The sequence below is a fragment of the Oryzias latipes genome, chromosome 15 (assembly GCF_002234675.1).
Source record: "Oryzias latipes chromosome 15, ASM223467v1".
Classification (NCBI taxonomy): domain Eukaryota; kingdom Metazoa; phylum Chordata; class Actinopteri; order Beloniformes; family Adrianichthyidae; genus Oryzias; species Oryzias latipes.
Window position 1 is genome coordinate 26,671,962 of NC_019873.2, and position 25,802 is coordinate 26,697,763.

At 41.4% G+C, this 25,802-nt stretch overlaps 1 protein-coding gene across 3 annotated transcripts in view; it reads right to left on the reverse strand.

The window, feature by feature from the left end:
* The window catches only part of unc5b (unc-5 netrin receptor B), a 67,348-nt gene extending 41,748 nt beyond the window's left edge, over positions 1-25,600 (reverse strand). For 2 of the 3 annotated variants that reach the window (XM_023963580.1, XM_023963579.1), the window contains exon 1: positions 24,439-25,530. In XM_023963580.1, the coding sequence (XP_023819348.1) occupies positions 24,439-24,529 (91 nt within the window). In that variant the 5' untranslated portion in view covers positions 24,530-25,530. Of the gene's footprint in view, positions 1-24,438 lie in introns of all 3 variants that reach the window. The other variant, XM_023963581.1, reaches the window with a different exon arrangement.
* Positions 25,601-25,802: the final 202 nt, after the last annotated feature.

Below are 25,802 nucleotides of genomic sequence, written 5' to 3' on the forward strand. Positions count from 1 at the left end.
AGATACGGAGCCCGTGTCCTGACATGGATAAAATAAAATATATCTCGTTCCCACAAATTAATATCTTGTTCCCACAAAATAATATCTCGTTCCCACGAATTAATTAATTTGTGCGAACGAAATAAATATTTACGTCATAAGTCATTCATAAACACGGATTGCTGCTTCGCCTACCGGACTTAACTCCATAAACACAGATGTAAGCAATAGTTGGATTCACAGCAGATACTATCACATTTCTGTCTGTGTGTGTCATTACATTGAATGGAAGACACGGAGAGAGCAGAGCGGCAGTAGTTTATTAGAAATTGACCTCTAAAGTTATGGGCGTTGCTGTTGGCATGGAGTAACTCCGCCCCCTTCCCTATGGCGAAGTGGAGCAAGGACACCGGCGTATTTTCTATGTCACAAATACGATCTTTTTTAACTGCAGGTTTTTCGTCTGCTCCTTATTAACAAGTGATATAAAAAAAAAATACTCAGAAGTGTCATTTTGAGTTTAGTTATGAGAAAAATGACACAAGAACATTTTAAAACACCAAAGACTCTTTAATGAGGTTGATGAAACTAGTTTTTCTGTGGAGCATCTTTGCAAAACATGAAACCGGTGCTCAGTACTATGAATGTATCATATTAATTGAGAGAGTCTCAATTATATCATGGCTATAGCTCAAACTGACGAATATCTGTGGCTGAGAAGACACTCTCAATGTTGTCTTTGTCTGCACTGTTTTTACTGAAACATTGAGATGTTTCTTCACGAGCAAAACACTCTGGAAATTTGTCCAGCAACCCTAAATGCCAGAAAAGCTCTGAGCCCAAAAAACGGGCATTTTGCGTTTAAAAACTGAGCCGTGACGCTGAGAAACCCCAGCTTCACTGCAGTAGCAGAGTCTGAACCGTAAATATTTAAAAGAAGAATCACCGAAACATATGCAGCAGAACAGAGACGTCGTCTTTGGAGTAACAGAAATATAAAGCATTTGCATAGGATGAAAACAACAGGCTTCATAGCTGGTGAACAGCTCCTGCACAGAGTTTCTTTCTAAAATTACTCCCAGGAAAAGGCTTCACTGGGATTCTAAGACCCTCTTGCATGTTCTGCTCTTTTGAGGATTTTTCTGTTTATGTCTGGGGGCTCTGAGGGGCCGAGGCAGAACTCTTGCTGGCGCCTTTTGAAGTAGTCTGTTGTGGATTTTAAAGAGAGCTAAAGTTCCCCGTTTTGTTGTAGAGGCTTTTCTTCCTGACAGTTTCTTTAACCCTTTCGGGCTGCGTGTTTTTACTTTTCCAGCGTTAATATTTTTTAACAAACAACTGCAGTGTTTTTCCAAATTTATGAAAAAAAAAAAAAAAAAGAATTAAATTGGTCAATAACCTAAAATGAAAAATGTTCCAAATCTTTTATCGGTGTTTATTCAGAGGCAGAGAAATTGAAGTTTGAGTTTTATTTAAAGCTCTTGTCTGAACAATTCAAATATCTTGGTTCAATATTTGTTTGAGGAGATTTGGTCTGTACTGGTGAAAGAAAAATGAATGTCTGTGGGCTGCAAGGAAACCGTATTATGAGACAGATCCACCTCCACGCCAAACCTCTGCACATTTTATTCTCTCCAACAGGTTTGTTGCATAAGAAAGGATTGATTTTAGCTTCAGCTGTCTGCAGGATGGATTGAAAAATGCATCACAAGTGTGTAAATGTTATTTACACCTTTTCCACCAGCTGATATAAACACTTTTTGCACCTTTGATGGTATTTTTCATCGATGTTTTCCCCAGATGACTAATGATCCACAAGAGTTTGTGCTTTTGTGGATACAACACAGAAAGTAAACTCTGAATTGTGTCATAAATTCAGAAAAAGCAACTCGTGATTATCAATGAGAAAAAAGTACTGGATCAGTCTGAAGTGGTAGCATATGTGTTTATTATCTACGCTGACGTACAAGGTCAATTTTAACTCTTAGATAATGATAAATTAAAGATTAATTTAACTAATTATTGTTAATTATTTGACAAACGTGACAGCATTTAACGAAAAAGACTTGAAAATATTGTTTATCTCGAGGTATGAGGCATAGTAACAGTATGTGTCGTTGAACTATGTATATGTGTAGATAATAAACAAAGAGACAGTACTTGTATACCAGTCCTCATGATAACGTCTTAGTATTGACATTTTTAATAGTTGACTTTTGTGTTTTATATTTCTTCTGTTTAGTTTTCATTTTAGCTTTTATTTTGTAAAGCTTTTTGGGGATGTAACCGCGTAAATAAACTCAGACGAGTTTCCGTCATACATCATCTTATTTTCTGTGTTAGATTATACTTAAACATCAATGTTATTGTTTATGCATAAATAATTAAATAAACAAGTTACCCTTAGTCTCATATGACATTTTTCCCATTTTTGACTGACGAATCCACTTAGTGGTGAAATGTTTCTTAGGTCCAGCAGCCATGACTCAACGTCAGGACATCACCTGGGTTAATAAGAACCTCCTTTGACAAATTTTAGATGCTGTTTCTTTTTCTCTGGATCATCTTTGGTCATTTTGGTTACTTTAAAACCAAGCACCCACATTATGTTACTACGGTTGAAGACACTAACAAAACTATCAAATGTTGCAGTTCCTCAAACGAACACTGGAGGCTGCTTTCCCAATGACGTCTGCTTAATGTTCAATTTTACCAACGACAAAAAAAGGTGTTTTTTAAGATTTGACTGGCAGGTGTAACTCAACAAAACTCAATTTTTTATTGTACCACCCAGAAACCCTTATTTGAAATCCAATTCAATTCAATTCAATTTTATATAGCCCAAGTGACATCAGAGATAATTGGTCCATAGTATATATCTGTATTTGGGACACAAAAAGTCATCAATTGACCAAATAATGGACCAAATGGGAGTGAAGTAAGTACAATGAACAGATATGTTTTTAAGGAGTGAAATGAGCTTAGTAGACGAGACAATTTTTGATTGGCGTCAGATTCATCATGCGGTCTTGTCTTGAGCCCATCTTCTCCTGAAGTGTTCCATATGTGTGGAGATCAATAGCATCCATTTACCAAGGTGCAGTTCATCTAATAACAAGTCTCTCAGCTGTCCACAAAGGGAGCTGCGACATGCACCCTGGTCGGGCCTTTGGAGCTGAACAGAGTAGCAAAAGGCCCACCGCCGCCTGCTCCACCTTCAAGTAGCCCAAACAGAGCTCCTGCACCCTCAGATCCATGCAGGAAATCGATAAAAACTTCACATCTTCCTCCTTGGCCGCTTGTCTTCACATGCAAATCCACAGACTGGTGCATCAAGAAGCTGTTAGTGTGAGACTTAAACATCAACAGCACTCTGTGTCTTTCTCTCTAACTCATCGAATGAGTGACTTAGGGTAACGATACAATAAACTCTTACTGTCCCCGTCTCCCAGTGCAATTCTATAATTCATCTTAATTGAGAAAAACAGCACGGCAAAAGAGGGAACTGAAGGCATGTCATGTGCAGAACAAGGCATGTATTTCTGGCAAAGAGCTTCTTTGTGTCCAATAGGTGAGGGTGAGGGTTGGCACGAACGCAAGGCAGCACGACAATGCTTTTTATCTTAAAGATTTCATCACGTCAGGACAAAAGCAAAATCTACATAAACTGATTTAAACAGGATTTTCTAAAGAAATTAGGACACCAATCTCTCTATATATTATTTTACCACGGAAAAAAAAGAGCCTATGTGGTAGAAATCTTCTATACTTGCAGGGATTTCATGCATATTCTTTGATTTATTCAGGATTTCTTCTGTTTTTTGTTTAAGATTACTGTGCTTTGACACAGAGGTATAAAATGCGGAGGCTATTTATACACTATCTAGAAAATATAGACTAAACTGGGCATCTGAATGTTAGAAAGCTGAGCATCTCTATGGCAATGCGCAAACAAAAAGAACCTCAGCAGAAACTAAAACCTGTAACTATTTTTGGATTCCTGTTTTTTGAATGTTAAACAGACAAGTAATATTTAGTTGCTGTTTTTTTTTAGGGTTCTGCTTCACATTAATAATTAATTATGTCTTAAGAAGAAAAACAAATGCATAAAGATGCACAATAACCAGCATGTACTGCAATGGGCATTTGATCTTATTTAAAACTTGCATGAACTTCGAATACCTTTATATTACAGAAAAAAATTAACACTAAAGGAAAAAAAAGGATAGAAAATAGCAGCAGTTCACAAATTGTATTTAATTTCACACTCCAAGACAGCAAAATGTTTCTTGATTCAACAGTTGCACTGTATTTCAAGCTGTCAATGTTAAATTAAGCTTTTTCATTTGAAAACAAAGCAATTTGTTCAGTAATATTAAAAAAAGTAATAAAAATGTACATTAAACACAGATTCTTAAGCCATGGATGGATTTTTTCATTTACAGGTTATCACCCAAGGCTTAATCTGCTGGCTTCCGCAATGAAACTAATTTAAAAAGTAAAGTAATTGAAAGTGTAGTACACCAAGTAACCACTAGGGAGTAGATGGACAAGCAGATCAGTGCCCATTCATTCAAATGTCCCACTTTCTTCTTCTTCTTTGTCTTTAGGGTTCTCCACAGGATTTCACCCCTGTCGTCTGTCTGGGTCTAACGCAGAAAAATGGCGACTGAATTGACTTCTTTTGGTTGGAGCCATAAGTCATTTTCCATGGATGACCTCAAACTCACTCGGTCCAGTTCTCAGATCCAGTCAGTGCTTGAGACATTCACCTGAAAGCTCTACAGTGTGCCCCCTTGGGGTTGATCCACTTTTATAACAAAATAATCTCAGCCAGGGTTTAGAAACCCCTGTATCTTAAATCATCATAAGACTAAACTGGGGGGTTAATTTTTCATGTACTTTATTGTGTGATTTTTTATTTCAGCTTTGATTGACAGGAAATAGTTTAATTCACTTTAGGAGTGTACCGGGCGTGCAACAACAATTGTCAGAAGTATTATTGATAAGTCATATTTTAAGCCAAAATCTTGATGATTGTGGGGGAAAAGGCTCTGACTTTTGATTTGATTTGATTTGATTTGAAATGGTTTATTTCAAGCAATCAAATAAGAATAATACACAAAACAATACAATCATTGGTTATACATTCATACAATAACCTTTCGAACTGAGGATAATTAGACATATTAAAGGCATATTGCCCTAAAGATACCCCAAAGGTAACATCATGTCCTCCAGTTCGACACTAGTTTAAAATCAAAACTATCTCAAGATATGTCAGTTACGCAATCAAGTGAGTCCCATTAACTTCAATTTAACAAAAGAACTAAATCAATATCTTATTTTACACGAATCAGCGTTAGGATGACATGGTTTCATGATTGACAGGCAAATGACAGACGATTGTCATTGCGCCCCCCCCCCCCCCCCCCATTAGATGGAAACTAAAACGCTATGTTCACACTGGGCTTCGAAACAAGCGTTAAAGCAACCACTTTCAAGGAAAAGTCTATGTGATTCCACACATATTCCTGTTTCAGGCTTCAGAACTTCTCACGCTTCGCCATGCATGCTTTTAAGTAGGTTTTTGGGCTCTACGTACAAAACGATAAAAGTTAAACCAGTTGAACTAACCAGGGACTGGGATTTAGTAGTGACGTATTCTTGCTCCTGCCATTCATGCCCAGTGTTTACGAAGCTTTAGACGTTTTCACGCTGTATCATTTATTCTGAAAAGTGGGAGTGAAGCAGCTGTGTTGGTTCATTCCACCATTGTGGAAAAACAGAAGTGAAGGGTTTAGAATATCGCTCTGTGGTGCAGGAATCTCCGGCCGCCACTTGTTGGCATTCTTGGGTTCCTGTGTCCATTTAAATAAAAACCCCAAACCTTGCTTTTTAAAATCCGCTTTCCATTCCCGTCCTTCGCTGATTTGAGGTTGTACTTTCTTTATCCACCGTCTAGCACTTACGCTATCTGGGCCAGTGGTCAGCAGCTTTAATCAATTTTTCAAAGGCCCTAGCTCTGCGCCTGTCATGGGATCCCAGCAGGACAGTAGGGAATGGACGCAGCAATAATAATTATAATGCAAAATCTAATCTGAATTATGCTCTAAAGAGATTATGTCAAAATAATCCCCTGAATAAACACAAGTTGGAGGGAGGAGAGGCCTCTCGTGATCAAACGCTCTGAAGGGAGCTCCTCTGTGTGGCTGGCTACAGTTTTCCTGATGGCTTTTGTGGAGTTTACAGTGTTTATTTTTGGGAAACCACAAGATTTCATTGGCTTAGATTTGTTATTATTAAACCGTAATGAAATGTCACTCAAACAGAGACATGTTCACTTAGCTTTACAGATTGCAGAGTGGTTTTGATGAAAAATCCAAGACGTCTAATTCCAACACAAACAGAAGATTACATTTTTTTTAAGGCGCAGTAATACATTTTCTTTCAGTTTGTTTACAGCCACCACCAAGACGTCATGGCGACTAATCCCTGGCTCGGTTTAGAGGCAGCTCTCTGCTGTGCCCCCTCCCTTGCTGACTGTGACCGCGGAGGGTTCAGAGATCAGAGCGGACGGGCACAGGGCTCGCCGCGAGGTCACAGGCTGCTCCTTTGCTGAGAAGGCTATTGTCCAGCGGCTGCAGAGCTGCATCACTGCCGCTCTATTCAGCAGCTCCACTAAAGTGCAGCAGAAGCCCTGGGCCTTTTGTCCCGACGCAGGATCTGTTTGAGCCGCGGAAAAGCGGCTCACCTCATCAACCAGTGAGTTTAGAGAAACAATTAGGTCTCTGTGAAAAGGAGGGGAGTTGCACAAGTCAAAAGACAAGTTCAGCACTTTCAGGATAACTGCAGCTCCATGACAAGGAGATGCATCAAGTCAGGACCTGTGAATGTGCTGCATGAATTGCATTTTGAATGTAAAAACATTTTTTAAGATAAAAAGAGCATAGTCTTAATTTACATAAATTGATTGTGTATTAAAAACTATTTACTTTTGTTAGTAATTACCTGAAACCTGAAATACATGGACGTTTTTGCTGTTTATTTAATAAATTATGTTTAAATAAAAATTTTAAAAAAATGAATGAATGAATGAATGAATGTTTAAATAGCTACTATATTTGTTTGTCTTTTTACTGAATGGCTGAAAATTAAAATATGTATTTCATCATCATCATTTATATATTTACGTAGGACAGGAGGTCAGAATTAACAAACACAACAGGTAAAAACAGAAAGATTTAAAAAGTAAGAAATGTTATGTATAACTTTAAACAAAGTCCCATTCAAAATATTTTCCGTCAACTTCCTGGTAAACTTCAGCAGGAAACAAAACATAAACATTCGTTTCGTTTTATTTCATTGATTCTTTTGTCGTTTTAGATCATTTTGGAACAAATCCGGAAAATTTTCTCCACAGTTTTTTTGTCCTGAAAGTTTAGCTGAAAACAGTTCCAGTAGATGGATAGTAAATGAAGACGCAGCGACACCTCAATAGAAACGGAACTACTTGAAAACACTCACAGTCCTTAAAGCTAAACTGAAAACAGAAACATTTTACAGACGCGGTCTGGTACGACTTCTCCACCATGCTAGCAAACAGTCAAATGACGTCACATAAATGATCAACACATTTTTGTAATTATTTCGACTAAATGTTGATTTTATATATATATTTATTTGAATTGTCAACTATATTTAAAACAGAATAGTTTTAGTTCAGTAAACTCAAGTCACAGATTTGCCACCGTGGCTGAAAATGTTGTCAACACGGCTAAATGTTGTTCTTCTGGGTCTGTTCTGCCAATAATAAAGCACTGGGCGCACAGATTTAAAAAACTATACGCGAACATGCATTCAATAATAATAATAACAATAATAAAGGCACTTTTAGTAGACAATTATGTCAGAGCTCTGTTTGTTTACAACAGTCTTTATAATATCTTATTCTACGATAGTATCATAATTTGTGCAGACCAATCACTATCTGACACGTCATCGGACCAACGGACAGCTAATCACATAATGTGACGTCAGCACTAGTCCGAGGACCCCGAACCGAAGTTCCAGCCAAACGGCCATGGTACCTTCACCGGCTGCGGGACCTGAAACTGAACATCAATGAGGGACCTTTCTGTGTGGAGTTTGAAGGTCCCCCCCGTGTATGTGTGGGTTTTCTCCGGGGTCTCCGGCTTCCTCCCACCGTCCAAAAACATGCTTCATAGGTTAATTGGCAACTCTAAATTGTCAATAGGTGTGAATGTGAGTGTGAATGGGTGTGTATGATTGTGACCCTGCGACAGACTGGCGACCTGTTCAGGATGTCCCCTGCAGGGGACAGGGTGTCCTCATAAGTGGCCGGGATAGGCTCCGGCAGCCCCGTGACCCCGAAAGGGAACAAACGGAAGGGGAAAAAAATCTGGTCACATTTTTTTTCCAACTCTGAAAATAATTGACTTTTACTTTAAAAATGAGAACCTTCACCGGACATTTATTTTGAAGATGTATTTACTTCCAGTACATTTAGCGTAATTTAAATACCTACAATCGAAAAATATCTAGCAACTTGCCTGGAAGTTTAGTTTTTGCTATACTTTACTATAATTATAAAGGTTGCAAATTTGCGAACTTTATAGTCGCAAATATTCATACCTGAATTATTGATTGCGTCCATCCATTGATTCGGTCAATCGTTAAAGCCAAGGACTATGTATTAGGGCAAGAAATAATTCAACACTTTATGAAAGCAAAGTGTTGCTTGCGTAAATGGTTGAAGAGTTACGGTAGTCAAAAGATTGTACAGACTGGAGCTTAAAATCAGGACTGATCAATAGTTGATTTGACAGCCAAAGTATTGGTTTGTTCGTCTCTCTGCCTCAGATTTGTATCCTCACTGGATGCATCACACAGCAACGACCCATGGCTTTGCGAGAAAGTTATCAGTTCCCAAGTATTAGCCAAGTGTCTGATCACGCACACAAAATGACCATATCACACACAGTAAAAAGGCCATCTGGAAGCATCAGCACTTCTATGAGCAGAATAAAGTCAGAGTGCAGTGACTTTCTCATTTACTGCGCCTCCAAAGAGCCCCATTATTAACTTCACATAATGCAGATGTGCTTTGGGCCAATTAGTGGTTGAGCCACTACCAATGTAAGCCCATAAAAATCCACCCTTCTATGATAATTCAACAACATGACTCATGGGTAAGACTGGACCACCGGCTTGTAAATGTGTCATGATTATGACTCCGCACTTAAAACGAATGGAGCAGCTTTGTATTTCATTCACACGGAGCTGGAGCTGGGCCATGTCTGTTGGTATCAGGGCTTCTAATGAAATAAATGGACTTGTGATAGTACTTATCCGACCTCCATAAGTGGCGTGCAAAGACAACGGCCCCACAGAGGATCAAAGGCAGCTAAACGTCTCTTCTTTTTTTTTTTTTGGGTTCTCCTACTATCCAGAGGTATTTAAGGGGAGTGCACAGGGGTGGGGGTGGGGGGGGGGCTATTTTGTTTGTGGAGACAGACGCCCTCATCCAGGATGTCTCTGTGTAATTACACACCACAGAAGACCTTCATTCCTCTCCTCTTCACAGAGATAAAAGACGAGACAGACAGAGGCATGTAATCGCTCCTCTGACTGAGGGGGGGTGGAGGAGGTGGGGGACCCTGAACGAAGGGACAAGAGGATGCAGTTGGGGCTTTAATAAACCTGCAGTGTTTCTTGTTTACAGTCCCTTCTTTGCAGAGTATCTATTTGACCGAGGCTTTCATTATTCTGCGTTGCCTCGGGACAGATGTGTAAATTGCTGTGCTAATGTTAGGCCCACTACTGAGAGCCTGAGACAGCAGGAGATTTACACACTCCACACCACCGCCTGCCTGTCACTCACAAACTCATGCTCACAAGAGCATAGACAAGGATGCCACCAGCGACAACAACAGTGTGTGTGCACACACAAGTGATGCACGTACGCACCCACACACGGCAGTGGTGAACGCTGACACGTATTCATAAAAGTTCCATTTTCTTCTAATAGTCTTCTAACATAAATCTTACAAAAGACTCCACTGCCTCATCACAAAAGGCTTAATAGCAGCAGTGAGGTTACAATCTGTCGCTATTGTCGTGAAAGAATGATGTTTTCCATCCCAGGGACTATTTACTCCTGAGAGCACAAAGCGCCAAACACCTGAAAGGTGCCTGTTGATGATCTCTCTGTGCTCCCAGCTAAGAGTTGCCGCTATTACCAGCAGGAGCAGCACTCGTCATGGTTGGTCAGTTCATGCACAAAACCTCTCCTGCTTCATTCATGAAGGTACACGGATGTCCCGAGGCCACGCGGATCTTGTGTTTTAGGAGCAATCCTAAGGAGAATTGCTTTGAATACTTTCGTGTTGGTTGGTGGAAACGGGGAGGCGGACACCGGTGCTGGCTGTGTGACCTTCACAGGTTCATTATTGCTCCGCCATGTGATCGTTTGCTGCGAAAGAGCTCAATCACCAGGTTTCCTGCAGCTCACTTTACAGGGATAACAAATCACAGCATCATGAAACTTTAACATGCATAGGAAGGAAACTGTCAGGACTTGGTCTGAGGGCTGAGTCAAACGCACCCATACGGGGGGGGGGGGGGTCGTCCCATACAGGTGCTGCAGGTTTTTGGGTTGTCCGGGTCCATTGAGGGTCGTAGAGAGGAGTGGTTGCATCTTAAGAGGAGTGCAGGTGCGTTTTGCAGTTCCCTTGAGGCTAATATAGACATAAGGGGATTTCATGAAAATTGAACGCACCATTTTCATGCGTGTAGTTAGTGTAACATGAATTATTTGTAAGGATTCGGAAAGATGCATGCTCTATGGACGTGTGGGTAATGCTGTTATATGGTGTCCTCACACCATGTTCTAGTCCAGGGGTGGGAAAACCTCTTGAATCGTGGGCCACAAAGGGTTCTTAAATTTGACAGGATGAATGGACCAGGAGCAGCCGCATTAAATGTTTTGGTAATCCAACTGACAAGAGAAAGATTTAACATGGAATTTGGATAAAAACATACTTACATTTTGATGGAAAACGGATGTGGACATTTTAAAACAGAACATTTTGGAGGTTTTAATTCAAAACTGTGGCCTTTGTTCTCATTTTAGTGCCAATTGCACAAATGTGTTATGTTCCTCAGGGAAAAATGCAAACTTGGTGAAATGTGGTGTTCGAATGATCGGAAAAATACCTGTCCAACTCAAAAAAACGCACACACGAACGTAAAAATCCCCCAACAAATCTTACCACACCACATAAATGAAAAAATAACTTTCTGAACCCAAACAAAGGTCAATGTATTTGTAGTGCACTATCTATGGGGACACACCTGGTAAAATAAAACATTATCAAGGATTATCAAAATATAATCTATGCCATTTTGGCAGGTCAGATTGAATAGTTTAACGGGCCACATATGGGCCGCACTGTGCCGTCTTCTGCTCTAATCGCCAGCAAGGTACTGGTTCCTTCCAGTCCGTGTGTGAATGCTGCATGCATGAGGTGTGCATGTGATAACCGTAAAACAGCTTTAGGATGTCCACACAAACTACCCTCTGATTGTCTAATTACCTCAATTCCAACAGGCTGCACACAAGCAACATACACTTATCTTGAGAACATCACTGATGGGCTCCTTGCGCTCCTTTAAGGGTGTAAAAAAATAAAAAAATCGGTACAACACGCCTGCATCTCACCAACGTCATCCTTACTTACTCTGACGCCGAATTTTCACTGGTCCGTCTGCGATGGGGAGGAGTGGTTTGTCCTGCCACCCCTATGTTCAGTATTTTGTTCCATTCTCTTTGCTCATCCAAAACCTACACCTCACTGAGTCCTTGTAAAATGCATGTTTTATGTCAAAAATGTTATTTTGTTTGTACTTCTTAAAGTAAACTGTCGTTCTATCTTTTTGTGTTAACACAACGGAGACGCGTCGCAAACGGACCATTGGAAATAAGCCTTGACTTGTTATCCAAGTGTTCACTGTGGCTCCCAGCACGCCTTTAGAAAAACGTGCTTGAACATTTTTGCTCTACTGGTTCACCAAGCAGTCCATAATCTTAACATTTTGTGCGGTTTGCCCATTTTTGCCCTTAGACAACCTGTATTCCCCCGTGAGGGCAGCTGTGACTGAGGCTTTACTTTGACGGGACGTTTCTGGAACTTTGTCAACAACAGTGACTTTTTAAAATGAAAACTAATATTGTAAATAGAGCTGATGGAAGCGTCCTTTTATGCCGGTGATTCCATAAAAGCGATGATGTTATCAGGAGAACAGACTGAGACACAAATAAGAAGAGGAATAGCTACACAAAACCAGTTGCTCTTTGTCCCAGTTCAATCACAGACTCTGAAATGATCTCCTCCATGTGTGTCCTAAACCTTTACCCTTCAGTTAAGCTGAATTTAGGCTTTTATTTCAGGATCAGACTGTGCAGATAAGTGAGGCAGAGTGCTTAACTCCAAACAAAGAGCCAAGGAACCACAACAAGAACAACCTCTTAGACCCACCTAGAGGCTCCAATCACCGCAAAGCACTGTGCATGTCAATAAACGACCATTATTCTGGGAAACGAAGGCATGTGAATGTACGCCCTCCACCCAGCCAGCTTCATGCTCCCGTGCACTCAGGAACAACAACATTTATAAACTGTGGTTGTCACACGCCACGGTAAGTGCATTAAAAGAAAACAAACATGAATAAATGAAGAACAGAAAGCTGGAGATTAAAAAAAGTCTGAATTACCAGGAATTGTGTGTCGTCTGATGTGTCTAAACTCTTGCTCTGACAATTAAGACATCCAAAATCCATTCTCACAATCAAAACTCTTTTTTGATAAGTAATGAGTAATATCTGCATGTTTTCACAAAGTGGGTCATATCAAATGTGAAGTCTTCATCTGCAATATTTTTTGGCACTAAAGCAAAAACCTAATGTACATATCATAAAATATGATATTAAAAAAGCATCTTATCAAATAATTTTCTTTTATGTGCAGGAGAATCAAAATGTCTGCAGGTGTGTGTACAACACAAACATATGGCGACATTTTCAGGAGCACTGACAGCAGGCAATCATTTTCTGTATGAAAGCTTTAGCCTTTCCAATCTTTGGGGAGGACGATTGGACCTCTTTATGATTTGGTATCACTTTATCGAGGTTTGCCGATACTCATTACCTTCTTGGTCCCTGCTCTGCAAAAACTGGGTTGAGGTCTGGACCGTCACACTTTTATTTGTCTTTCAGTCAAAAAACATAAAACATGTCCTTCACTGTTTTTTGTGCTGTATACAGTTCATAGTCAGACATGTATATTTTTAGAGCAGCTTTTATGCATCCGGAGACAAAACTTTTTTTCACTTTTGTAATTACTGTGGATTTTAATCAAGACCTTTTTACAGGTCTTGGGGACTTGGGGTGAGGCCTCTTTTCAGGACCATGGTCCTCATCTGTAGACTAACTTACTTGAGGATCTAAGAGTTTCTGCATCTGTAAAAGTTTGTAAATGTAAAGACTTTTGAACTTAGTATTTACATAATTTATTTAATGACCTTATTTATTTATTTGACTTTCAAGCTTTTATGGTTTATCATTTGTACATTTTTTGCCTTTCTATCTTGTATATCTATTCAGTGTCTCCTCAAACTATTAGCCACAGCTTCTCTGACCATTTTATGGTCGTCTTTTGATCGCTATGTTTTTAGTGCTTTATGACATTTTATTGTTTTAACTAATGTTTATATATGTCTTGAATGTCAACTACCTTATGTTCTACGCATGTTGATGAAAGCTGCTCTACTAATAAGGGGATTGATCGATAAAAAAATTAAATTTCATGAATTTTTTCTCTTTGGACCGGTGGTCTTTCTATGTGTAACTCTAGGGGCACTTGATGGAACTCCAGTAGAAACTTTGGATTTTACCCCTTGACTGAACCAGAGAACTGGACCGAGGGAGTGTGGTGTCGTAGAAAATGACTTACTTTGGGCTTAAACCAAATTTAAAGCGATTCAGTCGCCATTTTTTGGACGGCGCCATTTTCGAGCCAGACATTGTCAGGAACCTGTGACTGGTCTAAATTGGTCTAAGTCAACGTTTCTAAGTCAACGTTTCTATGGCAACCACTCTCTCCAGTCAGGCATGAGCTTTTTGGAAGGCTACAACCCTCCAACTTGAAAGAGGGCAAAATCTGTCAATCAAACAATTTAACGCTGGACGTGAGACCACCTACTTTTATTGAGGCATCTGATTGGTCAATTAAAAACTTGAATAATTTGCACTTCAGAAAGAAATATATTAACAAATGAGTATTATCAAGAACATGCTAAAAAAGGTTTAAGAGCAATAAATGGCTATTCTGACCAATAGAACGACTGAGGAATATGTCTTTATTTCTCTATAGAAGTCTATGAGATTTTGGCTTCTTGGAGCCAGCGAGCACTTCCTGTTTGGAACACAAGGGGGAGGGGTAAAAAAAAATAATAAAAAATGGGGAAATTAGGTTTACCCAATGAAGTTCAGAAATTTCATCTTTCACTGCCACCTTGTGAACTTCAACAATGAAGTCTGAGAAGTCTCTGATAATTGTTTTTTCTGCAATATTGTCCAGTTATACAATATTTAGTTAATAAATATTTTATTTTAGTTTAGTTCAGGAGAAACCTCACAATTGACGAAACAAGATGTAAAGTCTACAGTCTTTTACTGTAGATTTATTTTATCCGTTAAGTGCCATATCATTGGACTGCTCCAAATCTATTAAACAAATTGTTTAAATTTTGTTTCTCTGGAAAACAGATAGGGGGTCCTTCAGATTTTCCTATGCAGATTTACACCTTTTCAGTTTGTGAATCAAGGATCGTGCCTCCTGTGGTTCGTCCTATAGTCACACCTCTTTGTGTTTATGTTTCTGTGTCTGGCTGCACATACATAGGATTTTCTGAAAACTCTGCACAACCCATCTGTCCTGGAATCTGTCAGTCCATCTGTCTGTGTGTCTGGCTCTCTGCAGGTCTGTCCGTCCTTCTCTACGTGATCCATGTTTCTTTCATTAAGCAGCAGTTGACGAGTGCAGAGGCTGGCTGCAGCGTGAAGGTTGAAACTATAGAAACGGGAGACAGTGCTCTGTGCTTAATGATCCACTAGACTCATACCTATTCATCTCCCCCAGCAGAGAAGCCATTGCTGCAGGGACAGTCTTCCTCTGAAGATGCTGCGTGGAGCCCGAGCTACGGTACTGGATCAACCGGTTTTGTGCGACCGCACGATGAAGGGTAGTTAAATTTGGCTCCAGGACTAATGAGTATGATCCACTTAAGAGACTTCTCAATCAAAAACAGACCAAAACAATATGTGCGCGTGGCCTATCAAACACCAGCTTCTGCTGCTGAAAACGGTTATGAAGTGCAGCTGACAAGTAGCAGCAACAAAGTCAGAAGAGGAACAGCCAGAGTTAATGAACCCTCAGCAGTCCGCATGGCTGTCCATCTGCTTTCATAATCCCCATAAACGTGGCGCGCACAGCCATGCACACAAACACGCGTGGAGAGTCTGATTATCGGTATATGTGTACGATTGCATGTTTATGTGCAGAATTGAATGTTGCGCTGAAGGTAGGGGGGGGGCGTTCATCTATTACCATGGGTTCTACCTCGGCTCACCAGCTAATCTGAGTGGAGCGACGGAGAGAGGTGAGTGTGAGGTCAGCTGTTGAGCCCATCTGGTCACCAGCGGGGAGGAGGAGGCTTGAAACACATATCCGCTGACACACTTGATGCCTGTGCGAGCTCAGACACTTAAATCTAACCTTAATTACAAGCAGGTACATCTGCCGCATTGGATGGGAGCTTTTGTCGCTTCGCACATGCTGCTGGTTTGAAAACAGATCCTAACTGTCCCGCCTGGTCCGGGGTCGGACGTGACATGACGTCCCGCTCAGCAAATGCCGTGGAATCGGAATAACAGAGACAAGGTGTTTTCGAACGAGGGTGACCTTACTTTCACTCCAGCAGAAAACGGGGTAATACCTGAGTAACGCAATCCCATTGCACAAACCTGCACCAATGCCAAACACACAAGCCGAGCCGGGACGTGCCTGTCAGCCCTTGATTAAGACCCGCATCCAAGTGAGAAGAGAATCTTTACTGTGTGCTTGGAGGCTTCCAGCTACAGTCTCAAGAGGAAAAGCAAGAATTAAGTTGTAGAATTGGAGACGTGTAGAGGAATTAAAGAGTGGATGGTGCCAGATCTCTCTCGTTCAGTCCGCAATTATTGCAGTCCAAGAGCTGAAACAAGGATTATTGCAGCAACTGTGACTGCATGTATGCATCTGTTTATGTATTCAGCTGGAGTCTGCATCCCTGAACGTGATCTTGAAACATTGAGTTAAGTGGAAAAATATTTAAAAAAAGACAGGAGCAATGAAAATGGAAGGATAAAGTGATCAAAAGGAAGAAAAAAAAGGAGTAAATGTTCATCCAACCACAAGACAGACGTTGATAACAAACCATAGGAGACAGTTGTGTTAAACTTTAGACATATACACCTGTATGGTACACCTGTATGCGGGGGAGGGGGGGTTGACACGCAAGGGCTCTTGGGGTTTTTGGGTTGTCCGGGTCCATGGAGGGTCGTATAGCATCAGTTCCCAAGATGCTCGTACAGTCACCTCAAGGGATGTAATGAAAATGGAACGTACCACTGTTGTGTGTGCAGTAAGTGCAACGTGAAGTATTCATGAGGATAATGGAAGGTACACGCACTTATGACGTACAGGTGATGCTGTTGTACGGCGTCCTTACGCCACAGTGATGTCGTCTGTAAGGTACGAGTACTAAAAAATGCTGCACGAACAGGCTGTGCATGTGCCAGGAGGATGCCCAAAAATCTGCAGTCTTGTTGTCCTACTTTCTAACAGTCAGGCTGGATAGAGCACGTGCAGCGCTAACGGGCACCTTGTGCAGTGCGCAGGATTTGTAGAGGTTAAAATAATGAAAGGTTTGGACGACAAACCTGGGTCTCACCTACTTCCCCTTGTGTGTTGTATGATGCTACGTTCATATCGGGCATGTGTTCAAGAACACGCTAAAATGTGCATTCTTATATGCGCTTTCAGCATACGGGGTTCACGCTGGAAAAGCAGAAGGCGGCGTCTACATGTTCTTCTTTTTCTACTGTTTACTAGCGCATGTCTGCCACCTACAGTAATTTTTTGAAGTTGTGAAAATCTGGTAAATTTTGGTCCAGTCTTTTTTCCTTCTGAGCTCTATTCCGATATCTGAAAGACTTGGTGTCACATCATTCCAGTGAGGAACAAACCGCGATTTAATAATTTCTCCTCCGTGATCAATTTTCAAGCGGTCTTCCGTGGATCAAAAGCAACGTCATCCATTCGTCAATGCCAAATCTAAGTCCCTGATTGGTCAAAGTTCAACCTAGCTTGACTTTCAACGTGTTGAATGGCCGCGTGTTTAGTATGTAGAACCTGAAAACAAACATGTGAATGCGAGAATTTTGAATGCGGAAGCCTGAAATGCGCATACACGTAGACCTTTAATTGGAAGTCATCTTAGACTTTTTACTTGAACTGGAATTGCCGAGACCGGTGTGAACATTGCGTAAGTGTTCACTACAACCTGCCGCATGTCCATCACTCTAATTGGTCTACGACCTCGATATTTTGGGCCTTGTTTTTGCCCGCAGACTGCGCTTATGCAGCCGTAAGTGCAGCTAGGGCTTTACGTGCAACCACAGAAAACCCCTTCACCCTCATCTTCTACACCTACCAAACGCAGATAAATTTATTAAATACATCCAACTCCAGGACAAAAGATGCATTGTTTCTTAGCTTTGTGTTCCCAGAGTCATGTGTTTTTTTTTAGCATCAGATGTGCACATGTTGGCTCAGTGTGCCCGTCTCTCCGGGGAGGCGTCATTCCCTTACTTTTGAAACACCAGCTGCTCGGCGTGCGCTCCGAGAGGTTAGGCCCCCCGGTGGCACCCACATCCACTCACACCCAGGCATGACAAAGCCTCCCTCCGTCCCCTCCTTTACCCACCATCCAGGCACCTCCCACATTTATAAGTACCTTGAGGGCAGATGGGACTCTAATAAGCGTTACACTCAGAGAAATGGGATTTTTTTCACACTGCCTTCTAAAGAGCAATTCCAAAACTCTGTCAGGAAGCTCGCTTGGAAAAAAAAATGATTGAGAGAAGCAGATATGGATGGCTGAGACTGGTATATGTGAGACTATAAAGCTATTTATACGCCTGATGAGACTATCAAGAAACTGAGGGGAGAAGAAAAGGAGAACAGGGGACAAGCGATAGCAATTTATTGATGTGGATGTGGGGGAATGCAGCTTGGTACATCAAACTCATTAAAGAGCCCAACATTAACTGCCAGTCTTGTCTGCTGCAGCAGATGAAAGTTATTAGCCCACGTCTGGGTGAATTTTCCTACATGACAACTCCGTTACAAACAAACATTCACGGTCGGAACTTGACTAAACTTGGCTTGGTGGTCTTTAGAAGACAAAAAACAAGAATAAAAAAGATGGAAAGGTCCATTGTAGTCCTAGGCCAAAAAAGACATATGATAAAAAAGGCCCATTTTCAAGGTTTTCTAAAATCAATCAATGGAATCTGTAAATGAAACGGTCAACAAAAAACACCTTCCCACCCTCTTCATACACGAACCCCCACAAAAGACCCAACCTGCAGGTGAACAGGTGCAGTAAATCAAAATTCACCCCATGATCATGTGACATAGGGACAAAAATGGCGGCTACACCACTTTTCCATTAAATCCTCCATTACAAGAATAAAACAGTTTCAAGAAAACTAATTATTTCCAAATATGGAAAGTTTTTTTCTTGTTTTTTTGTACAAAATGTCATCATTCCACTAATTTTTAATTTCTTATAATAATATTATTGTGAATTAATTTATTTTGAATCATGAATGTTTTTATTTAATCAGCATAAATGTAAAAGATTTAAGATAAAATCAGTTTACTGTTTTATTAGAGTCTGTTTGATAAAATAAAATAAAATATAAAAGCTGTTTCCTGCAGCTGCAGCTCTGCCACTTCCTTTTAGAGGCTGTCCTGAATAAAATACCTGGAGCCAGGGCAGTTCACCTGGTAACCACTAGGTGGCTTCTCACACAATCAAACCCCCTGTAATGGAAACAGTCCACTTTAGGACAGAAATGGACATATTTTATGGAGTGAGTCATGGACATACTTACACATTTGACATGTGGATTAAAGCTGATGAACGCTAAAAAGCCAAAAGGAAGATACAAACTTTTCCAATCATGTAAGGAATAAAAAAAAAGGTTATTTGGCTTTCCACTGCTTCCTTTAGAAAAGCACATAAAAAAAGTTGAAAAAGGACAAAAGCTCTTTCTTTTTTTTATTGACAAGGACACACGCAGCGATTTGGACCAGCACAGCGACTCAAATGCTGACAGAGCCTGTGATCTATGGACCTCATTGCAGCCACATTTGCTGTGTGTGTGTGTGTGTGGGTGTGTGTGCGTGTGTGTGTGTGTGCGTGTGCATGCGGCTAAAAGGGCTGCTCTGGATCTGGCTTGACCCCCCGTAGAGAATCCTGATCCTGTTGGTTACGACGCTCAGAGAGCTGCCAAGATCTTAAATGAAAATTCCTGCACTAACTCACTCTCCCCTTCAAAGTGACCCAGCAGGTCTGTCAGTATTATCCAGGCTGCTGGCGGTGGCGGCGGCGGCGGTGGCGGTGGGATGGATGGGGGCTGTCTTTTTAACATTTGATATGGCTGTCTCAGAGAGGAAACTTTTAAGGCCCCCCCCCCCCCCCTCCACACCCACAACAGTAACACACCTACAGCAAACGCAAAAAGACGATGTGGTAAAGTTGTAAATTAGTTTGTGTGTCCCGTGCCCCCCCCCCCCTCCCCATCACCCCTTTACCACACACAAAGGGGCAAAAAAAGCTTTTTGGAGTCTCCTATTCATCTGAAGCACAATGGAACCCCGCAGAGGTTTTCTTCCTGTTTGCCTGTCTGCTCCACCCATCTGCCCTCATGGGGCAGGATGGAAGGGCAGGGGGTACCCTGTCCTGCCGGCAAAAAAAGCAACAAAAAAAAACTCAGCTCCTGTCTTAACCGCCCCCCCCCAGTTTATCTCTCCATGCATCACACACTACATTTATTAGCTGCTTCAAGAACGGTGACACAATCTTATCTTTTCTCTGCAGAAAAAATCAATTGAGAGTTAGTCATTTTTCCTGTGTTGCTGAAAAAATAAATAAACTAAAATTAAAAAAAAGCAGCAGTTTGACCTTGGGATCAGCAACTCCATTCAATAAACTATTCAACTTGTAATAAGTTGAAAAAGTTTGGATGCTGCACTTTTCTGCAGCTTTAGGTCCCACAGTGAGACCAGACCAGGGCAGCTTAAACCAGAAGGATAAACACCATCAACCCAGATTGTTAAGAAAAAACCCAATAAGATCTTTGCAGAGAAACAAAAACCGTCTCTTTTTTTCCAGTTTCAGTCCAAACTTTTGTTCTCCATGCTCATCCCTCTCCTTTTCCTTCTACCTTGCGACCTGCAAAGCGCTCGCCGTTTGCTGCAGATTTATGGGCGCCACTAACATGCAGAGTATCGGCAAAGCATTAAACATGTCGGCTCTTAATACTGTGAGCTCTCTCCATCGATAAGAGCCTTAATAAAAACATCCCACTGGTCGATTTGTGTGTTTCTTCCCTTTCAATCCTCTCTCTTTGGAAGGATCATTCCTCCTTAACTACTCTTTCTTCTTCGGTGTAAGATGTTACATGTCTCTGCAGCACGCTGTCTCCATTTCCACCTTTTTTCTCCTCCCCGCTTCAGTCTGGACTGTGCCAGAAGTTTAATGATGCTTGAATGCCACCGCTAAACAGTTTTGTTCTTTTGTCTTTTCTCATAAAAGATGCTTAAATGCCCGAGATCAATCCATCTCAACATGACTCTCCTCCTCTTTTGTTTTTGATCCACTTTTTGTTTGTTGGTGTGCTCCTTTAGGACCCCCAGCTTCACTACTGCTAAAACTCTGAAATCTTTCCTGCTGCCTAAAATCCTCAACTGTCTCCTCTGGTTACACCACAAAGAGCAAAGTGGGCAAATTCCCTCCCAGGCCTAGTATTTTTGCCAAGAATTTGAGGATCATAAGCACATTTAAAATATTAACAAAGACTACTTTGCACTTATGAATAATACAGCAAAGTGGGCAGCGGCTGGCCAGTGATCCATCCATCCATCCCCTGCTGCCTGGAGATCATAAAACTAATGCACCGCCTGGGGACAGAATGTGGCCCGGTCTGGTCTCCAAGCAGGACCGGTCTGTGGAACTAGTCTCGCTCGTACCTGACGACCGGTTTCATCCATCGAGGTGCTCACACACCTGTCCAGGCCTCTGCAAATGCAGCAACCTGGCAGCCCTTTTGTTAGGAACTGCATGTTTCTGAAATGCTCCGATCTAATCTGACATCTCAATCTGTTCAGTGTCTTTGAAGCCAAATCCACTTCAGTGTTTGCTTGAGGTCAGCTTTCATGTCACATTCCGTCTTCTTCCACCCGCCTAAACCTTCCAGACCCGAAAAATCTGCAGAAATCATAAAAAACCAGCCCAGCATTTCTTCAAAGATCCACTCTGATCATCTTTTGAACTATTTTCAAAGTGCTTCCAGTGGTCACAGCAAACTATTTGATCCCTGCAAAGATTTAAAACTTTGTTTTTAGTCATGCAAGATACTTGACCGGGTTTTCAGTTGTTTGAATGTCTCTTTGCTCTACACTTTTCCAAGCTTTTCTAAAAATCAACACAGTGGGGATTTTTTATCTGATTCAGAGCTAGGATATAGGCATAAGGAAAATATTATTAAAATGAGTCAAAATCATTATACTTTAGACAACAGAAAAACTTGATTTGGGATTCAATAAAACCTAAATGTTTCTGTAATTTTTAGTTTAATTTTTAAAATTCCATAAATGTTCCATAAATGTTAGACTGGAAACATTTTGGAAACAAACATGTAGATTTACATTCTGAGAATAAATGCTAGTTTTGGAATTTATAGGGATTTAATAAGATGGATCCACTTGAACTAAGATTCTAATTTTGTTCATATTTGTTCTAAAATGAGTCATTTCCACTTATTACACAAGTTTTTTTCTATTATTGTAATCAAAATAAGTTACTATTAGGTTAAATAAAACTCGAAACGCAGCAAAAAAATACTCATTATTGGGCTGTATAACATTCAAATTTAAGTAATTATATATTCTAAATATCACTTTTTGAGCTTATTTTTCCCTTTTTGAATGTTTGTGTGGAACTCCTTGTTTCTAGATCTTAATATCTTTAATATATTATTATAAACGGCTAATTTTAGAACTTTATAGTGATCTTCCTCTTAAGATTAAAGTTATTTTCCTATTTTTAAGCTACCAGCTAAAATCCGAGCATTAATAACCTGCATGACCCCTTCGACGTGTCTCCTAGCTACTCTTATTAAGCTCACAAAGAGGCTCCTCTTTGGTGCCAGGAGTCACTGTAGGAGCTAGCTCCTGCTTTTGTTTTGGAGGAATTCTCATCAGATAAATCGGAAGAATTTAGCTTTTTTGTGTTTTATTCACATAGTAAGTGTCTACTTTCTGTTTATTTTTATCAATAAAGTCCCACTCTGATCACCTTTTGTTCTATTTTCAAAGCAGTGTTCTATTAATTAGGCTTTAGACATTTTTTTGCCAAAACCAAAAAAACGTGTTGTTTTCTAGTTTCTGCAGGGCGACAGGAGTTCATTAGAAAATCACCTCCAAGCAGGACCATTGGAGTGGGGCAACCCCACCCCCCTTTCCCTTTATTGGGTTGTAGTAAGTGGATAAAGATATTCAAAGGGGTTTCTGGATCCATTCGAATGAGACCGTTTGTTGTCACTTTTCTTGAGAGCCTCTGTGGGAGTGGCTGACATGCTACGCTGTGTAACTCCGAACAGTCCTCTCCACCAGGCCTCACCGTCTGCACCGACCACTCATTTCCTCCACATTTCTGCTGACCAGCTGCTCATCTCTGGGTCAAAACGCAGGAAAACCCACACTGCACTTATGTTTAGCCTCTGATGAAGTCATTAATATTGACATACATAAAGCAGCTCGGTCAGCAGCGGGGTATAGTAACAAGTGTTCCTGGCAGACTATGTAATTAATGTACGCGTCAACTCAGACACAGAGCGGGAAAACCTGAGCTCAGCAAAAGAAAACAGAAGAGAAAAAAAAACAGGCTGAAGAGAAGTTTGCACATCGAGAAGATAAATGCAATCTGTCCCATCATGCCTTCCCTAAATAGATCTCTGCCTTCTGTGCTCCCAGACAGAAACTTTACTGGGTCACACTGCGTCAGCGTGCACCAGTGCCGCCCCCCTCCTCTCAGGTTTACTCCCCTAACAGGACCTCACTGCAACCTGCCACTGTTTTTATCAACATTTCTAATTTCTTATGGGGGGATTTAAGAACGGCCTGCATTTTTAATAAACATAAGCTGCTTTCCACTCAGCCCGGCCAGGATCCAACACATGGAGGACCTCTGGAGGTATGGGCCATGGATTCCTGTTTCCACTCGGAACAACAGTCAGACGGTGACTCAATTAAAAGATGATTACAGATGTCAGTGAGTGAAAAAGTGAGGGCTTCAGCAGAAAGTTCAGGGCACAGAAGCCCAGACTCCACACTCCATGTTCTGTGCATTGTTCTTATTCAGCCTAAACCAAGCTTAATCCACAAACCACTAAACCCTGCAGATTTCTGCTTTTTCAATCTCCTCAGGCCGAGGGAGTGGGGAGGAAAAAGTCCACACTGGCTTACAAACATGACACAATGAAAGAGGCGACAAGCAAAAACAGATGAGAAGCATTTAGGTGAACACACCAATAGTGTCACGTGGTGCATGGATTGTGGTCCATTACTGTCTCAAGAGTCAAAATGGATTTTCAAAAGAGATGAATGACATGAATGACATGACCAACTGAGAAGGAGAAACCCGACGGAAACTTTCAGCGGTTCATTTTTTCTAAATAGAAAAACTCACCTGCACTCTGTTCCCCTGTCTTCCATTAGAGGAAGCTTGTTTGGTACCCTTGCCCCCCACCCTTTATTTTTTCTGTGTGTGTGTGGGGTGGGGGGGGGGGGGGGGGCAAGAAAGGAGCAACACTTTAATTACTGCCGGCGCACCGGGGGACTTTGATTTTTCCGCTCCAAGTGAATCTTGAGGAAAAGCCCTGACTTCAGATCTGCTGCAGAACCTAACTGGATTATTTTGCGCGTGCGTCTCTGAGCGCACATATGCTCCACAAATTAAACGCCTTATGAAACATAAAAGATTAACTTACCACCAGTGCCAGACACGACATGCCTCCCGACCAGGAAGAGAAGGACCAGATAAACGAGATCTTCTTTACGCAGCATCCGAAGAAAGCGCATCTTTTCCGGCTGCTCTGCCAAGGCTGAGTCTCGGATGGTGCTGCTCCAACTGGACTCCTGACTGAACGGAGCGATGATTACAAACCCAGCGGAACTGAAAGAATATCGGGGAGGTGGTCTTTGTTTTCTCCTTCCTTATTTTAGTTTTTGATTAAATGCCTCCATCAGCCAACAGCGCGCGTAGAAATGAAGGCGCGTTCATTCCGGCCCCTGCCTAAAGTTTTCAATGGTCCATGGAAAATACTGTGCGCCCCACAAAAGTGTGGTTTCCAGGTTGACCCCCTCCTCCGCTCCGCTCTGAGCCGCTCGCGCGCAAAGGCGCAGCAAAAAGTCAGCAAAAAGTTTGGAGCATCGCTGCGCCGAACCAAGACATTAAACTAGGAGACGGTCCAGTTCCATGTGGAGCAGAACGCACATCTGCAGCCACAAACAGAAAAATTAACACATTAAATCAATGACAGTAAAAAAAAAAAGATCTTCTGGAGAAGAAGCTCCGAGGGACGCAAGCACTGGAACGCACTCCAGACCGCCGCGTGTTTCCGTCTGTCCCGGTCCGCAAGGTGTAAACATGAACACGGGGAAGAACGCCAGCCTCACTGTGCCAACCTCCGGACTACCAGCCCCCGTCTGGCCAATCATAGATCATCCTCCTCCTACTCTCAGACTGAGAGCTGTACGAGTGAAGGTGCTCTATAGGAGAGGAGGAAGGAGATGTGGAGGGGAGAGAAGGAAAACCCGGACTGCGAGGCCTGGATTCAGGAAACAAACTCAAAGTTGAGCTCAGGTTTGAAAGTTTTTAATAACCGAGCGACAGCTGAAGACATCTGAATACGTTTCTGTCCTTAATAGATCTATTCAAACCAGATTCTAACCATAGACATGTTCTGACAGCAGCGGAACAACCGTTTTCTGTGAACCTCCCTGCGTCCTCGCCTCCAATTTTACTCCCGACGGCCGCAAGAGAGCAGCCTCCCACAAATGAGACCATCTGATGCTGGATGCCCCCCATTGAGACTGGTGTGAGGCCCCCAGGGTCACCTAATGGTTTATTTTATTGCACTACACTTACATAGGAAGGTTTGGGTTGTTGTTTTTTTCATAGCTCTTTTTAAAAATCTTTGTATTCATCTGCTTTTTAACTAAGGGCAGCAGCTGTGCATGATAGGATCTAAAGACCAAAATCATGTTTTTGGATGTTTTTAACAGGTTCTTGTGACATTTTTCTTATGATGGGGGACATATGTAGAGAAAATTAAGTATCTTCAATTTAAAT